Source organism: Alosa sapidissima, chromosome 19 (assembly GCF_018492685.1).
Source record: "Alosa sapidissima isolate fAloSap1 chromosome 19, fAloSap1.pri, whole genome shotgun sequence".
Classification (NCBI taxonomy): domain Eukaryota; kingdom Metazoa; phylum Chordata; class Actinopteri; order Clupeiformes; family Clupeidae; genus Alosa; species Alosa sapidissima.
This window is the reverse complement of record NC_055975.1, coordinates 2,827,234-2,840,449: the sequence shown is the minus strand read 5'-3', so window position 1 is coordinate 2,840,449 and position 13,216 is coordinate 2,827,234. Positions and strand designations below refer to the sequence as shown.

The 13,216-nt window shown below is 46.6% G+C and overlaps 1 protein-coding gene across 2 annotated transcripts in view; it reads left to right on the top strand.

Annotated features, from left to right (window-relative positions):
• The first annotated feature begins 364 nt into the window (after positions 1-364).
• The window catches only part of dnajc17 (DnaJ (Hsp40) homolog, subfamily C, member 17), a 56,582-nt gene continuing 43,730 nt past the window's right edge, over positions 365-13,216 (top strand). The window contains exons 1-2 of one of the 2 annotated variants that reach the window (XM_042072261.1): positions 365-542; positions 10,185-10,254. In XM_042072261.1, the coding sequence (XP_041928195.1) occupies positions 465-542; positions 10,185-10,254 (148 nt within the window). In that variant the 5' untranslated portion in view covers positions 365-464. The remainder of the gene's footprint in view (positions 543-10,184; positions 10,255-13,216) is intronic. The other variant, XM_042072260.1, reaches the window with a different exon arrangement.

The window sequence follows — 13,216 nt, the reverse complement described above, 5'->3', positions numbered from 1 at the left end:
TTGGATGCTTTTCTGTTATCACCCCATGCCTGGCAGGAAGAGGGACAATAGCTTATCTTAATGACTGTGTAGTTTTATGTGGATATCTTATATAGACACATTTGCATGCAATCTAATTCGCAAAAATACAACATGAACTTGATGCCAGGTTTAAAAATAGCCTAGTTAAAAAAGTTTTATTTACACATTCAATGATTATAGATGTTTTTTTTTTCATGGTCAGGTACACATTTTAATCTGAGTTGACACTGACAATTTAGTGAGCCTAAGTAGTTGATATAGTCCGGTTAAAACCATAGACTAAAATAGGTTAAATGCAGACCCATTCACTTCGTGAAGAACTACAATTCCCTGCCTGCATGTCACAGGAAATGACGCGACTGCATCCTAGTTGAGAGGTCAAAACCAAAACGTTGTAAGCGCTCAAATATTATTTGTATATTAACTTTTTTACGATATTAGACATGGCAGCAACTAAAGAACTTTTGCAAATGGACCTGTATGGCCTACTTGAAGTTGATGAGACAGCGTCCTCAAAAGACGTGAGTGATTTTGACCTCATTATGTCCAAATTGGAGATAAACTTCAACGTAATATCGGCGTTTTAGCTATGTTAGCTGCTTGCATCTTTCATAGATGCAGAGGTATAGATATATTATTGTATAGGCCTCATAATCCTTGCTAATGTAATGTGCTAAATACAAAGCAAGTTGTATTCAGAAACATGTGGCAGTTCACGTCAGTTCTCAGTGCTTTCAGCGACCCTGCCACTCTTATAAATATAGCCTACTGTTTCTAAATTCATGACATGTTCTCGGAGGTTAACGCACATTGTGACACGAAGTACGAAATAGTATCCTAGCTAATAAATTGCAGTTTAGAAATCATTCCAAGTTGATTTTGAGGATGAAATTAGCCTATGTATAAAACAGAAACAGTCACCCTTTCCTTACATTTTTTGCGTTGCCTGTCAAGACAAAGCCTCACTCTTACAGGCACAACACAAGAGCACCACTTTGTATTTTATTCGATATCACTTAAATAAATGGGATTGGATGCTTTGCTCCAGACTGACTGGCACTGTTGTCTTCATGGGTTTCATCAGGTCAGTGTCAACTGTGCCAAATAAAAGACTTCCCACCTACTACCACTGTATATTTCTTCAGGAATTATGGCTTTTTAACTTTATGCACATAACAGCGCTTCTTTCAGAGTAATCGGATGTCATACCTCAGACGAGACAAGGCAGGCAGGATTTGAATAGATGCAAGGAGCTTAGGCGGTGTGTATATAGTGCCCCATATATGGACACAAGATGGCAGTGTTGTCCCAGTGTGAAAATCATTTTTTTAAAATCAGCAAGTGCAGGCATCAACAAGATGCCACTTAAGTTGTAAAATATTTTCATGGAGTGCTAATGGTCTTAGCCACTTGCAACAATAGTGTGATAGGTTAAGCGTTTCCTATAGGAAGACATTACAAAGTGAATTCATTCAGAGAGCATTATCATTTAAATTCTAGATTTGTCACTAAACCACAATGGAATACCCCACTGTAATGAGAGAGTGAAACTAAGAGGATGTCACACACTGTGAAAGTGTTTGTTGTAATTAGTCTTAGCGTCTTCTTGCAATTGTTTAAATCTTCTCAGCTATTGAGTCCTCTGGTAGTGGATAATATCATGTGGTTTGCATGAACAGAGAGCCAAAGTTTGTCCCAAACATTATGTACCAAACGCAGCTGAGTATGAATACAAATGATATGCAGAGAAACCACAGGATGGTTTTCCCAGGGGAACAGATGAAGATGATACCCCCCCACCCCACCCCGTGCTCAAAGCTGCTGCATGTTGGGCTCATTGAGGGGGGAAAGTGGTCGGAAATGGACACGGTTCCTTAATCTGTTCATTCCCAACCCGGCACACTCCCCCTCCAACTTTCCTACTTGCAATTCACGGTTCGGAATGGCACGAAGCCGACCACGACAGCCAAAATTTAAAGTGGGGTGGCAGAGAAGGAGTGAGTGGTGGGGAGTTAATTTCTTAAATGGCTCTCAAAATCCCCTGAGCACTGCCATAAAAGAGCATGCTGAGGAAAATGGTGGATTAGCCAGGCTTGCCGGGTGAGACTGCCAACCAGTGTGAGGTCTCAGCGATGGTCACAGACGATGGGCTAGTTTAATGCCGTATAACTCACCACACCACTGGCCTAACGTGAGCGCAAAGTGACACGGAACGGAAGGTCAGAGACGACCAAACTGTCACACGGCCTTGGTTGTTCCAGACAAATGTCAACACATTAACACCCCAAGCTTATTTGCTCGCAGTAGTTTTTAGTCACTTGGCTTTCTTGTCTTTTCTCTGTTTTTCTTTTTTTCTCCATCCTTTTTCCTTCCCCTTCTTTCTCTGGCAGTTGGAGAAAGCGTAACAGGACTGCTAGTAATTTGTCGTCTGTTGGAAAGCCTTTTCCTAAGAATATGTTAATGTATGTATATATGTATATGTAATCCAGCTGCAGGGGTTCCCGCAGGAAATGTGTTAGTCAAGGGGGGGGGGGGGGGGGGTGTCTGGTAATTGCACTGTTTTACTATTGGACCTTGCAGGCTGTCAGACTGTTGACCTGCAGCCTGTTCCGCAAGTCTGTCCTGATGTATACACCAAGAGTGAATGAAGTTTAGATCATTTTATAGTTTTGTGTAATATGGATGGACTTTTTAATTTAGAGGCCGGAGTGGCTGCTCTGTTCCGCTCCCATACCGCTCACACCACGAGTCTGAGGCATGCCCACTAATAAAACCAAGACCGTTACATTTCAAAGATATTGGCCATATAGCCTAAGTTCGTTGATGGGGATGGAGTTAGCTAAAAAAATTAGAAAGCATGCGCGTAGGCACGGATGGGCCTATTGTCAGTCTTCAACACTGTGCTGAACACTGTTTACTCGGCCGCTTCTCCGGTCAAATTCGCGTCAGGTAAATTTAGCTCACCGGTCCTAAAGAACTAAGAGCAACGGCAATATATTTCACTCAGAACATTTATTTTAAAAGACTGCAACAGTGATAGTGCAACAACAAACAAGCTTGACAACGTTAACTAAAGGGATCAGTCGGGATTAATTGCCAAAAGAACGAAAATGACAAATCACGCAGTCGGCTAAATATTTTAAACTTGCGCCAAACGGATGAACCCAGCATCGGTGCGTCGCATAAATTAAAACACAAATTGAAGCAACAACTTTATCATTGGACAACCCTACCACTAAACCTTTCCATAGGCCTGCAACGTTTATGACATAAAAAGTGGAATATGAACGCATTTCATCACACCTGACAATTAAACGGAGCTGTGGCTGTTTGCGATTTGACTGATTCTTGAGAGCGAGGAGCGAGATATTTGCACCACTCAGCTCCGCTCACTAGCTCTGATTCGGAGGCATATCACATATGTAAAGATTATAAAATCAGATTATTTTTCGATTCATGACACGTTTCTTCTTATTTTTAATGCGTTCTGCGGAGAAGGGAGATTGGCGTTGGTCACGGTTTGGAATGAAAGGGAGAAAACAGGACAAAGTAACACGTTTTTTTTAATTTTTGACGACGTAGTTAAGGCGGCAGGCTTGTTTTGGCCACGGCACAACCAGTAGGCCACGGCTGCCCGTGGCATTTATGGCATTTTAGAGGATGAAACTAGCAAAAAAGCTAATCAACAGAACTTTGCCAGCTCAGTGGCCTGTTGGATGTAGTCAGCCATGACGGTGCAGGAGTGGGTGCTTTTTCGTTTGTGTCCGGACCCTTCTATCTGGTAAGGATGGACGGAAGGATTGAGTTAAGCAGAGGCATGTCCAGACATATCCACATCCTACCCTCGATCTCACAATTTTGCATCACTGAATAGGGCAGTTATTCCCCACCCCGCTCCAATCCTCAAGTGTCTTGTGTCACTTTCACCATCTGGTAGCATTAGTTGAGGTAAGTGTGTGTATGTGGGCGGGCAGGTGTGTGCATGCTAAACTGCTGCTGAACCAGTGGAAGTGGGTGGAGTGTTGGGGGCAAAAGTCATCCTGTGACTAGGTTAGACATGCAGTTGTCTGTCTGTCTGTGAGTCTGTGACTTGATTCTTTGCTTATTTTCTCCTCTGTCTCCACGACTCCTCTGGTGCCTACAATATTCTCTCACTCTATGTCTTTCCTTGTCGTCATGTTCGTCCTCTTTCTGTCCATTCTCCCTCTTCATTCCTTCAGCTCTCTGTTCTTCTTCTCTTCTCTCTCTCTCTCTCCCTCCCTCCCTCTCTCCTCTCCTGTGTGTCCCTGGCTGTGGTTTGTGTTGTGTGTTTCCTCTCCGGTCTGATAAAGTCTGTGTCTGGTGGCAGATTGGGCTTGGTTGGCCTCTCTGACGCCCCTGCAGCCAATCAGCCACCCATGTGGCTCTCGCTGCGCTGAGCCCACCAACAGCACCGGGAGGTGCACACGCTAAAGAGCCTAATGAGCTAAAGATGTGTGTGTGTGTGTGTGTGTGTGTGTGTGTGTCTCTGTGAGAGAATGGGAAAGTGTGGGAGAGGGAGTGCATGTGTCTGTGTGGATGCATATATCTGTATGTTTGCTTCTGTGTGGATCTTTTCTCTCTCTCCCTCCCTGTGTGTATGTGTGTGTGTGTTTGTATTTGTATTTGTCAGTGTCGTTTGTGCATGAGAATATCAGCGGTGGACATTTGTGTTCGTGTGAGCGCATGGTTGGGTGAGGGTGCTTCAGGCCAATCCAGTCTGGATGATGAGGGTGGCATGGCATACTGGGTACAGATTGCATTTCACCTGGCCAGGCGTGTGTGGAGCGGCTCTGACTCTGGCTGGCACAGGCTTGGCTCGGCTTGGCGTGCCATGGACTACCCTGGTTTGTTTGTGTCACGGGTGGGCGGCATTGGCCTTGTAAACATTATGGCCAGATAGCTTGCCATGAAATGCACACAGTGCATCCCTCGAGGCCTGTTATGAGGGCAGCAGTGATGGAGATGCATTTTTCTGTGGTGTCCCAAGGAGCATGAATGCATACCAGTGAAATGTTCCATTCAGCAGGTGGCAAAGGAGGGCCATTTCCCTCCTTTCCCAGTCTTTGAGTAGGCATTGAATAATGCACGCCAGATATATAAAACCCACCAAATCATTCAGTAAGCAAAGTGAGCAAATTGGTAAACAAGGTAAGTGGAAAATAATGAAATAAGCCTCAGTTGAAGTAATAACTCTTAAATCACTGATGGAAGTCATTAGGCCTCCTGTTGAGAATGTGGGTAGTCTACTGGAAGCCTGCGTGTGAGTGTGTTGATTGATATCGCCTAGCAGCATAGTCAGATTTAGTCATTGTAGTTATTGAAACTCTTGGACTGTTTGGCATCTTTAACTACTGATGTGAATATTGTATGCACCTACACTGACATGTAAGTTTCCCAATACTACACTACCAGAGGGACATCTGTTGTGATGACATGGCAGCTTTTAAGCCTGTTTTTGAAAAGAAATGTTCTATAAAATAATAGGCTATGCCATTTAGGCTATGTGACTTGGTTAGCACTATTAGTATTTATCACATACAGACAGACCACATATTTGAAGACCTTGTGAAAAAGCTGGCATGTGCATATTAATACACGCTAACAGTTGTGGTCATGCAAAGATACAGATAACGACAGACACTGAGAGAGAAATGGACACAAGGATCTCATACATACACTCAACAATTATTTGTATCCCCCCTTGGGAGTGTCTGTCTGTCTATCTGTCTATCTGTCTGTCTATCTGTCTATCTGTCTGTCTGTCTGTCTGCCTATCTGTCTATCTATCTGTCTGCCTGTCTATCTGTCTATCTATCTGTCTGCCTGTCTGTCTGTCTATCTGCCTATCTGTCTGTCTATCTGTCTATCTTTGAGAGGGAATTTCTCTCTCTCTTCTTCCTTTTCCATTCATTCATTAGTTTATTCAGCCATGCACACTGTCCATCAGTCTGAAACACAGATGTTTGACATCAACGCCTCTTGCGTGGGATTGCATTCCCGGCTGTAATGCAAGAAATTGTGTCAGTGTTTATCTGTCTCTGAGGTGGGAAACCAAGGGTCAAGGTTTGCACACGCACACACACACACAAACACACAAACACACAGTGTAGGCATGCCCCGAGTGCCGAAGTGATCCCTTTGACCTGAGGATCTCAGCTATTATGTAAGAGTCAGAATGGTGAGTCTGTCTGTGTGTGTGTACGTGTCTGCAGCTAAATCTGAGAATCCTAGAATGGAAATCAGGATGAGAAATGAGAACAGTGGAGAAACTGAGAGGTCAGCACATTCTCTATAGTGTGTGTGTGTGTGTCTGTCTCTGTGTCTCTGTGAGTCTGTGTGTGTGTGTGTGTGTGTGTGTGTGTGTGTGTGCGTGCTTGCTTGCGTACGTGCAGGCATTTCTCTGTATTTGTGCTGTATGTGTGTGTGTGTGTGTGTGTGTGTGTGTGTGTGTGCGCGCCCGTGTTTGTGTGCGTGTGTGCGCGCGTGTTTGTGTAATTGTGTATGTGTGTTTCTCTGTATTTGTGCTGTGTGTGTGTGTGCCTGTATGTTTGTGTGTGTGTGTGTGTGTGTGTGTGTGTGTGTGTGTGTGTGTGTGTGTGTGTGTGTGTGTGTGTGTATCTGTCTCTGTCTCTGTGAGTCTGTATGTGTGTGCAGGCATTTCTCTGTATTTGTGCTGTGTGTGTGTGTGTGCCTGTATGTTTCTGTGTGTGTGTGTCTGGCCTGATTCCATGTGCGTGCGTGTCAGTGTGGACTCCCGAGGCCCTCGGTGGTGCCAGGCAGCCTGGCTGACGGAGCGCTGCAGCCCCCTAATGATGTTTAGCTTCGGAAAGCCCCGCAGCTGAACCATAGCCCAGCCATTATTAGGGTACGGCCGCACGTGCTCCCTATGCTGCCAGATTCAGCCCCCCCCCCCCCTCCTCTCCTCCTCCTCCTCTCCTCCTCCTCCTCTCCTCTTCCTCCTCCTCTTTTCCTCTCCTTGATGGATCTGGCAGCCAGTAAACCCTCACTTTCAACCCCCAGCAGGGGCTAGGCTGGCAGGACATCCTTTAGAGATTCACTGGCCATTGGTTATGCAATGATTCTCAGAGAACTATTTGTCTTGCAGAAGAGTGTGTTCTTCTGGGTTTCTTTGAAACCTTTTTTTGCCATTGCTCATTCCTTTGAACAGCTATTTACTCTGGTTGTATTCTGCTTGAAGTCACTTGGGGTATAAAAAGTAAATCAGAAGTTTTTCATGCGCAACACCCCCTGCACTGTAAATCTGTCCCTGCTCTTTATGGCTCTTATTGGCATGCGGTGTAATTCTACTACTTTTGATAAGCCAAATAAGCCTATTTCACAGTGTCCAGGTGTCCGGCCTCGTTGATGTTAATGATGCCTTAATTAGGAGGGTAAAACGTCTTCCTGCTTTTGTCTTTCCTGTGGACTTTTCTTTTGCTGTCTATGGGACTGTGCTGTTCCACAGGAAATTGATTTACACAGCGCCCCCATCTTGTGAAATGGGCTGATCAGCTGGGATTCAGCAGCTAGGGAAGATCTCTTCTCCACTCTCTCTTTTGTAGCATTTGCATTGGTGCCTTTTGCCAACAAATAACTTTGGCAAATGGTCAAATTGAAATGTGGAAGTGTAAGGCTGCTGGGGCCATGCTGTGCTGAAGACTTTTTTGCTAAATCTTAGATAACTGTGCTGACCACAAGGCCAGTGACTGAGTCTGTAGCTGTGATGGGTGAGCTTCTGACTACAATGAGAGTGTGTAGCTGTAATGGGTGAGCTTCTGACTACAGTGAGAGTGAGTGTGTAGCTGTGATGGGTGAGCTTCTGACTACAGTGAGAGTGTGTAGCTGTGATGAGCTTCTGACTACAGTGAGAGTGAGTGTGTAGCTGTGATGAGCTTCTGACTACAGTGAGAGTGAGTGTGTAGCTGTGATGGGTGAGCTTCTGACTACAGTGAGAGTGAGTGTGTAGCTGTGATGGGTGAGCTTCTGACTACAGTGAGAGTGAGTGTGTAGCTGTGATGGGTGAGCTTCTGACTACAGTGAGAGTGAGTGTGTAGCTGTGATGGGTGAGCTTCTGACTACAGTGAGAGTGAGTGTGTAGCTGTGATGGGTGAGCTTCTGACTACAGTGAGAGTGAGTGTGTAGCTGTGATGGGTGAGCTTCTGACTACAGTGAGAGTGAGTAGCTGTGATGGGTGAGCTTCTGACTACAGTGAGAGTGAGTGTGTAGCTGTGATGGGTGAGCTTCTGACTACAGTGAGAGTGAGTGTGTAGCTGTGATGGGTGAGCTTCTGACTACAGTGAGAGTGAGTAGCTGTGATGGGTGAGCTTCTGACTACAGTGAGAGTGAGGTTCACATATGTTTTTCTGTCTTGTTTTCTGTCTTTCTCTTCTGAAGGAAAAGACACAGAGACGCACAGATGCAGGACACACAAATATGAACACCACTACACACACACACACACACACACACACACACACACACACACACACACACACACACACACACACAGAGATGCTGGCTTTTCTGCAGGTTAGTAGGCAGGGGTCGTAATGAAAACCACGCTGTCATTAACTCCCATAGAATGTGCGGTTCACATTCCGGAAGAATAGCACAGGATAAAAACTGGGGACTTAACTGGTAAACAGGGTAATCCCCTTTTTCTTTTACCAAAAAATTAGGAAGAATACAATACAATTTACAAGAGTAAATTGAATGAAGTTTGGTCTCTGAAATGAGCTCTCATTACAAGCCTGCTATTATCTAATAGAGACTGAGGCACCCAATTGAGCATGTATACTGTCCTAGTGCTTTTCTAAACAGAAACCAGTTTGCGGGGCTCCTAAGTAACTCTTAGGTGACACAGAGAATCTCGCTGAACCATCCTGTCCTCCTGACCCCTCGATATGGTCAGCTTGCGGTGGGCTTGTTCCTGCTCTATTGTTCCGTTTGGCATGTAAAGCGTGTGTGAGTGTGTGTGTGTGTTTTATAAGGGGGAGAGGGAGCATCATTTTGACTTTCTCTTTGACTTGCTCCTTGTTTTACCCCCCAACATTCCTGCGTTGTTATGGCTTGGGCCAAGAAAGACATGGAGCACAATGGAGGTTTTGAAATTATATCGCTGTTTGCGCCGTTTGCCAAGAAGCACACACAGCGACCGGCGTGCTGGCGAAACAGACGGACCCCCTGGCAGAGGCGATGACACGATAAGAGACGGCCTTGACCAGAGGCGGCGAAAAAGAATTTGACGCGGGGACCTTTCGCGAGTCGCCCCGTCACTGGGGTCGATGGCCTGCTGGTTTTAGGACACTGTATGAAGGTACACACACGCATGGATCTAGAGGGGGACAACCCCTTCCACAAGACACCACACACTCACCGCCAAGGTTTTGGAATGAAATTGGTTTCATTGTTCATTACTGTTGGGCTAATGGGTTTTGTGAACTCCGTGACCTATGCTGCGTTGAGAGATCAGCCTGACCACAGAGCAGCCACCCAGGCCTGCTCAGCTCCCCTTCAGTTGTTACCAAACGAGGGCGACTGAGGCCATCCCAAGTCAAATGTCAAATTCTCATTTTATTTGTCACATACACAACCTTACATGCAACATGTAACATGCAAAGAAATGCTTCATGGGACTGTCGGTGACATAAGGGGAGTACCTGAGAGCGTCGGTACTGCTTGAGTGGTTCATTGGTCTGGTGAAATAAGTAATCCTTGCAATGTTTACATTGCTGAAGCATGTGTTTGTTGCCAGACTGTGTAACAGTGCGTTTCACTGGGTCTTTAGTGAAGTGCTTAGAGATGTTGTTTATAAGAGTCGGGGCTTTATGCGTTGGCTGCAATTTACCTTGAAAGGGACCTATAAACAAATGCATTTTTTTCCCCGGTCCACTTGAAGAATGGATTTTAAACCTTAGCATACAGTTAAAACTGTTTGTTTGGTTATCTTATAAATACATGCATCCCCATACCTGTAATTAATAACGGTGTGCCCACATGTAAGTTTAATTGTTCTCTCACCCCCCCCACCCCCCTTTATGCTCTCTTTCTCTCTCTCTCTCTCTCTCTCTCTCTCTCTCTCTCTCTCTCTCTCTCTCTCTCTCTTTCGTGCTGTCTCTTCTTCTCTCCGTCTTACCCAACAGATTAAAAAAGCGTACAGACAAAAAGCTCTGAAGTGCCATCCAGACAAGAACCCTGACAACCCTAAAGCAGGTGAGTATTGGACCTCCTATCAGATAGCTGTACAATGCTCTACTACCTCATGTATCTGCTGCATAGATGGACATGACTTTCTGACCAGTGGCTAACTCCTTGTGCCGGAGTTGTCATTCAGAGCAGTTGTGCTCACAACTGATGATGAGGGAAGCTGTTTTAGAGCTTACAGGTTATCATATTTGCTCAGCATTCATTGTCCTGTAGGCTAATTTGCTAAGCCAGCTCAAGGTTCATTCTGGAATTGTTCTGGGTCTGTTCTGTGTCTGATCTTTTTGGGATCTTGACCTGACCTTGGCGGAACCTGGTTGGATGAACTACGCAGATTACTTCCATCTGGGCAGTTGTGCCCCATCCTTTGCCTGACCCTGTGCTCCTCATGCCGTCTCACAGCACTCGGGGCCAGCGTGTCCTTTCCTTTAGCAGGGACGCCAGCCCAGGCTCAGCATCACCATCCTCATCATCATGACCATTCTAATCCTAGTCACTAGATCATTATCATGACCTCAGCAGGGGCAGTGTCACTGGAGATGCCTGTTGCATTCGGACCAAGTGCTTTTTGCTCAATAAAGCATCTGGACCTGTCCAGCAAATGGGTCTGAGCCATCAGCCTCCCCCTGCAGCCTCTGGCACCGGTGGTCAGTGGTCCAGACAGACAGACAGACAGCGTGACGGGGACTAACTCATACCAAAGCCCGTTGTGGCTTCCTCTTTTTCTCCATGCCCCCCCCCCCCCCCCCAAAACATGTATTTAATCAACGCTAGAAGTGCAGTTCAGCAGCAGGAAAAATCCAAAAGGACACCACTGGAACAAAAAATGTGTACCTTGGAGGAGGAGCTGTTGCGTGGCATGTTTTGGAGTGGGGGTTGCTCTGTGGTCGCTGGATGCTGCACACGAATCCTGATTAAGTCAGGAGGGAGCGAGGGAGGGAGCAAGGGAGGGGGGCGAAGAAGAGAAGAAAAGGGGGAAACGAGGGATAATCGGGGACTGAGTGGAATAAAGCGGCTCCGTTTCCCAGAAATGAAAACAGAGCCAGGGTAATATTGTATATGCTCGCTCTCTCTCTCTCTCTCTCTCTCACTCACCCACTCACTTAGTCACTCACGCTCACTCACTCACTCACTCACACACACGCACACACACACGCGCACAAGCACACGCACACACACACACACGCGCGCACACGCACACACACACACGCGCGCACACGCACACACACAAACATGCATGCACACATGTATGGCTGTCCTGCTGCTCACACGCAAACGAGTAGAAAACCCTCTTCTTTGAACGTAAGGGAGGAGGGGCGGGTGTGTGTGTGTGCGTGTGTGTGTGTGTGTGTGTTTGTGTGTGTTTGTGATGGTGGTGGTGGTGGTAGTGGTGTGTTTTGAAGGAGGGTCACATTACACGAGAGACACCCCCTTGCGTGCGTACGCCTCGTGCAGACACACACACACACACACGCACACACACCCACAGAGACAGACACACACGCACTCACACACACCCACAGAGACAGACACACACGCACTCACACACACCCACAGAGACAGACTCACACGCACATCACACCTCCCCACCCCGGTGAACCCCCAGTAGACGGCACTCTGCACTCGACCCCTCCTGCTGCCCTCACAAGCCCATTACGAGCGCGCCAGTACCTGCAACCCGACACGGGCCACTCCACAGGGGGCCTGGGGTCTCTCTCTCTCTCTCTCTCTCTCGTTCCTTCATTCCCTCTCTCTTTGGGGCCTCTGTCTCTGTCCCTCTCCTGGGGAGTAACTGGAGCTGGGGTGCCGAGTGAGAGGCTTGTTACCGCTGAGTGTACCCACCACACAGAGCCCCAGCACCATGGTCCAGTCATTAAGGGCTCAACACCTGGCCAGTGGAGGAGAGGTGCTTGTGTGAGGGTGGGACTGGGAGGACGTTTTGGTGTATGCTTGTGTGTGTGTGGTGTTTGTGTGAGGGTGGGACTGGCTGGAAGCTCTGGTGTGCGGTTGTGTGTGTGTGTGTGTGCGTGTGTGTATACGTGTGTGACTGTGCGTGTAAATGTTTTGGTAAAGGAGGCATTGCGTGGTAGCCCTGATTGCTGTCCTGGGCCTTATGGGGTAGTGTGTGTGTGTGTGTGTGTTGGGGGGTGGGGGGGGGGGGTGTAGATGTGTTCAAGGCCCCAGGTTTACGTGGGAAAAGTGTGAGTGTGTGTGTGGGGGTGCTGTTGGAGGAAGCGGCTTTCGTGAGTCTGTAGGCACCCACGGCTAATGCAGGACATGTGTCCGATAATTCCCCCCCGCACGCATACACACACACACACACACACACACACACACACACACACACGCGCACACGTAGACTTCCACATGTGCTAGCAGAGCTTCTACTGCCAGATCTGCATGCTCCTGTCCTATACATAGACTTCACATGCACGCATAAACAGAAGCATGCACGCAACCTCCAGATTTACACACATGTTAAAACATGCAAAACTAGATGTACCGCAGAGCGGTACAAAATATGACCGCTGCTCAGTCCAGCGCATTTTTTCCATAAAAATAAGTCACGCTCAAAGGCATATATGATTCTAACTGTCTTACTGAATTGCATTATGCACACTCAATGCTCAAGTTTTGTGTATCCCGGAAAATTGGCCATGCGAAAAATAAAAAAAAATAAAATCTGACTAAACCTATATGAAGCGGCGGTCATAAATATACAGATTACAACTTAAACAGACAATCAAGTCTGCCACCTTCCATGACCCCAGTCATGTTAAAGCCCCTGGCACTCTTTCATGATCAGGTTTCTTTTTTGTTTATCAGTCTTTGTTTGGACCAGTCCATAGGCCTGACTTTTTTTTCTCCTTCAGTAAACTCCAATTGACTTGCTGAAATGCGCTCTTATACAAACCTGTTTGCTATCACCACCACCTCCTCCCTGTGGTGTGTCCTTCCATTCTCTCTCCCT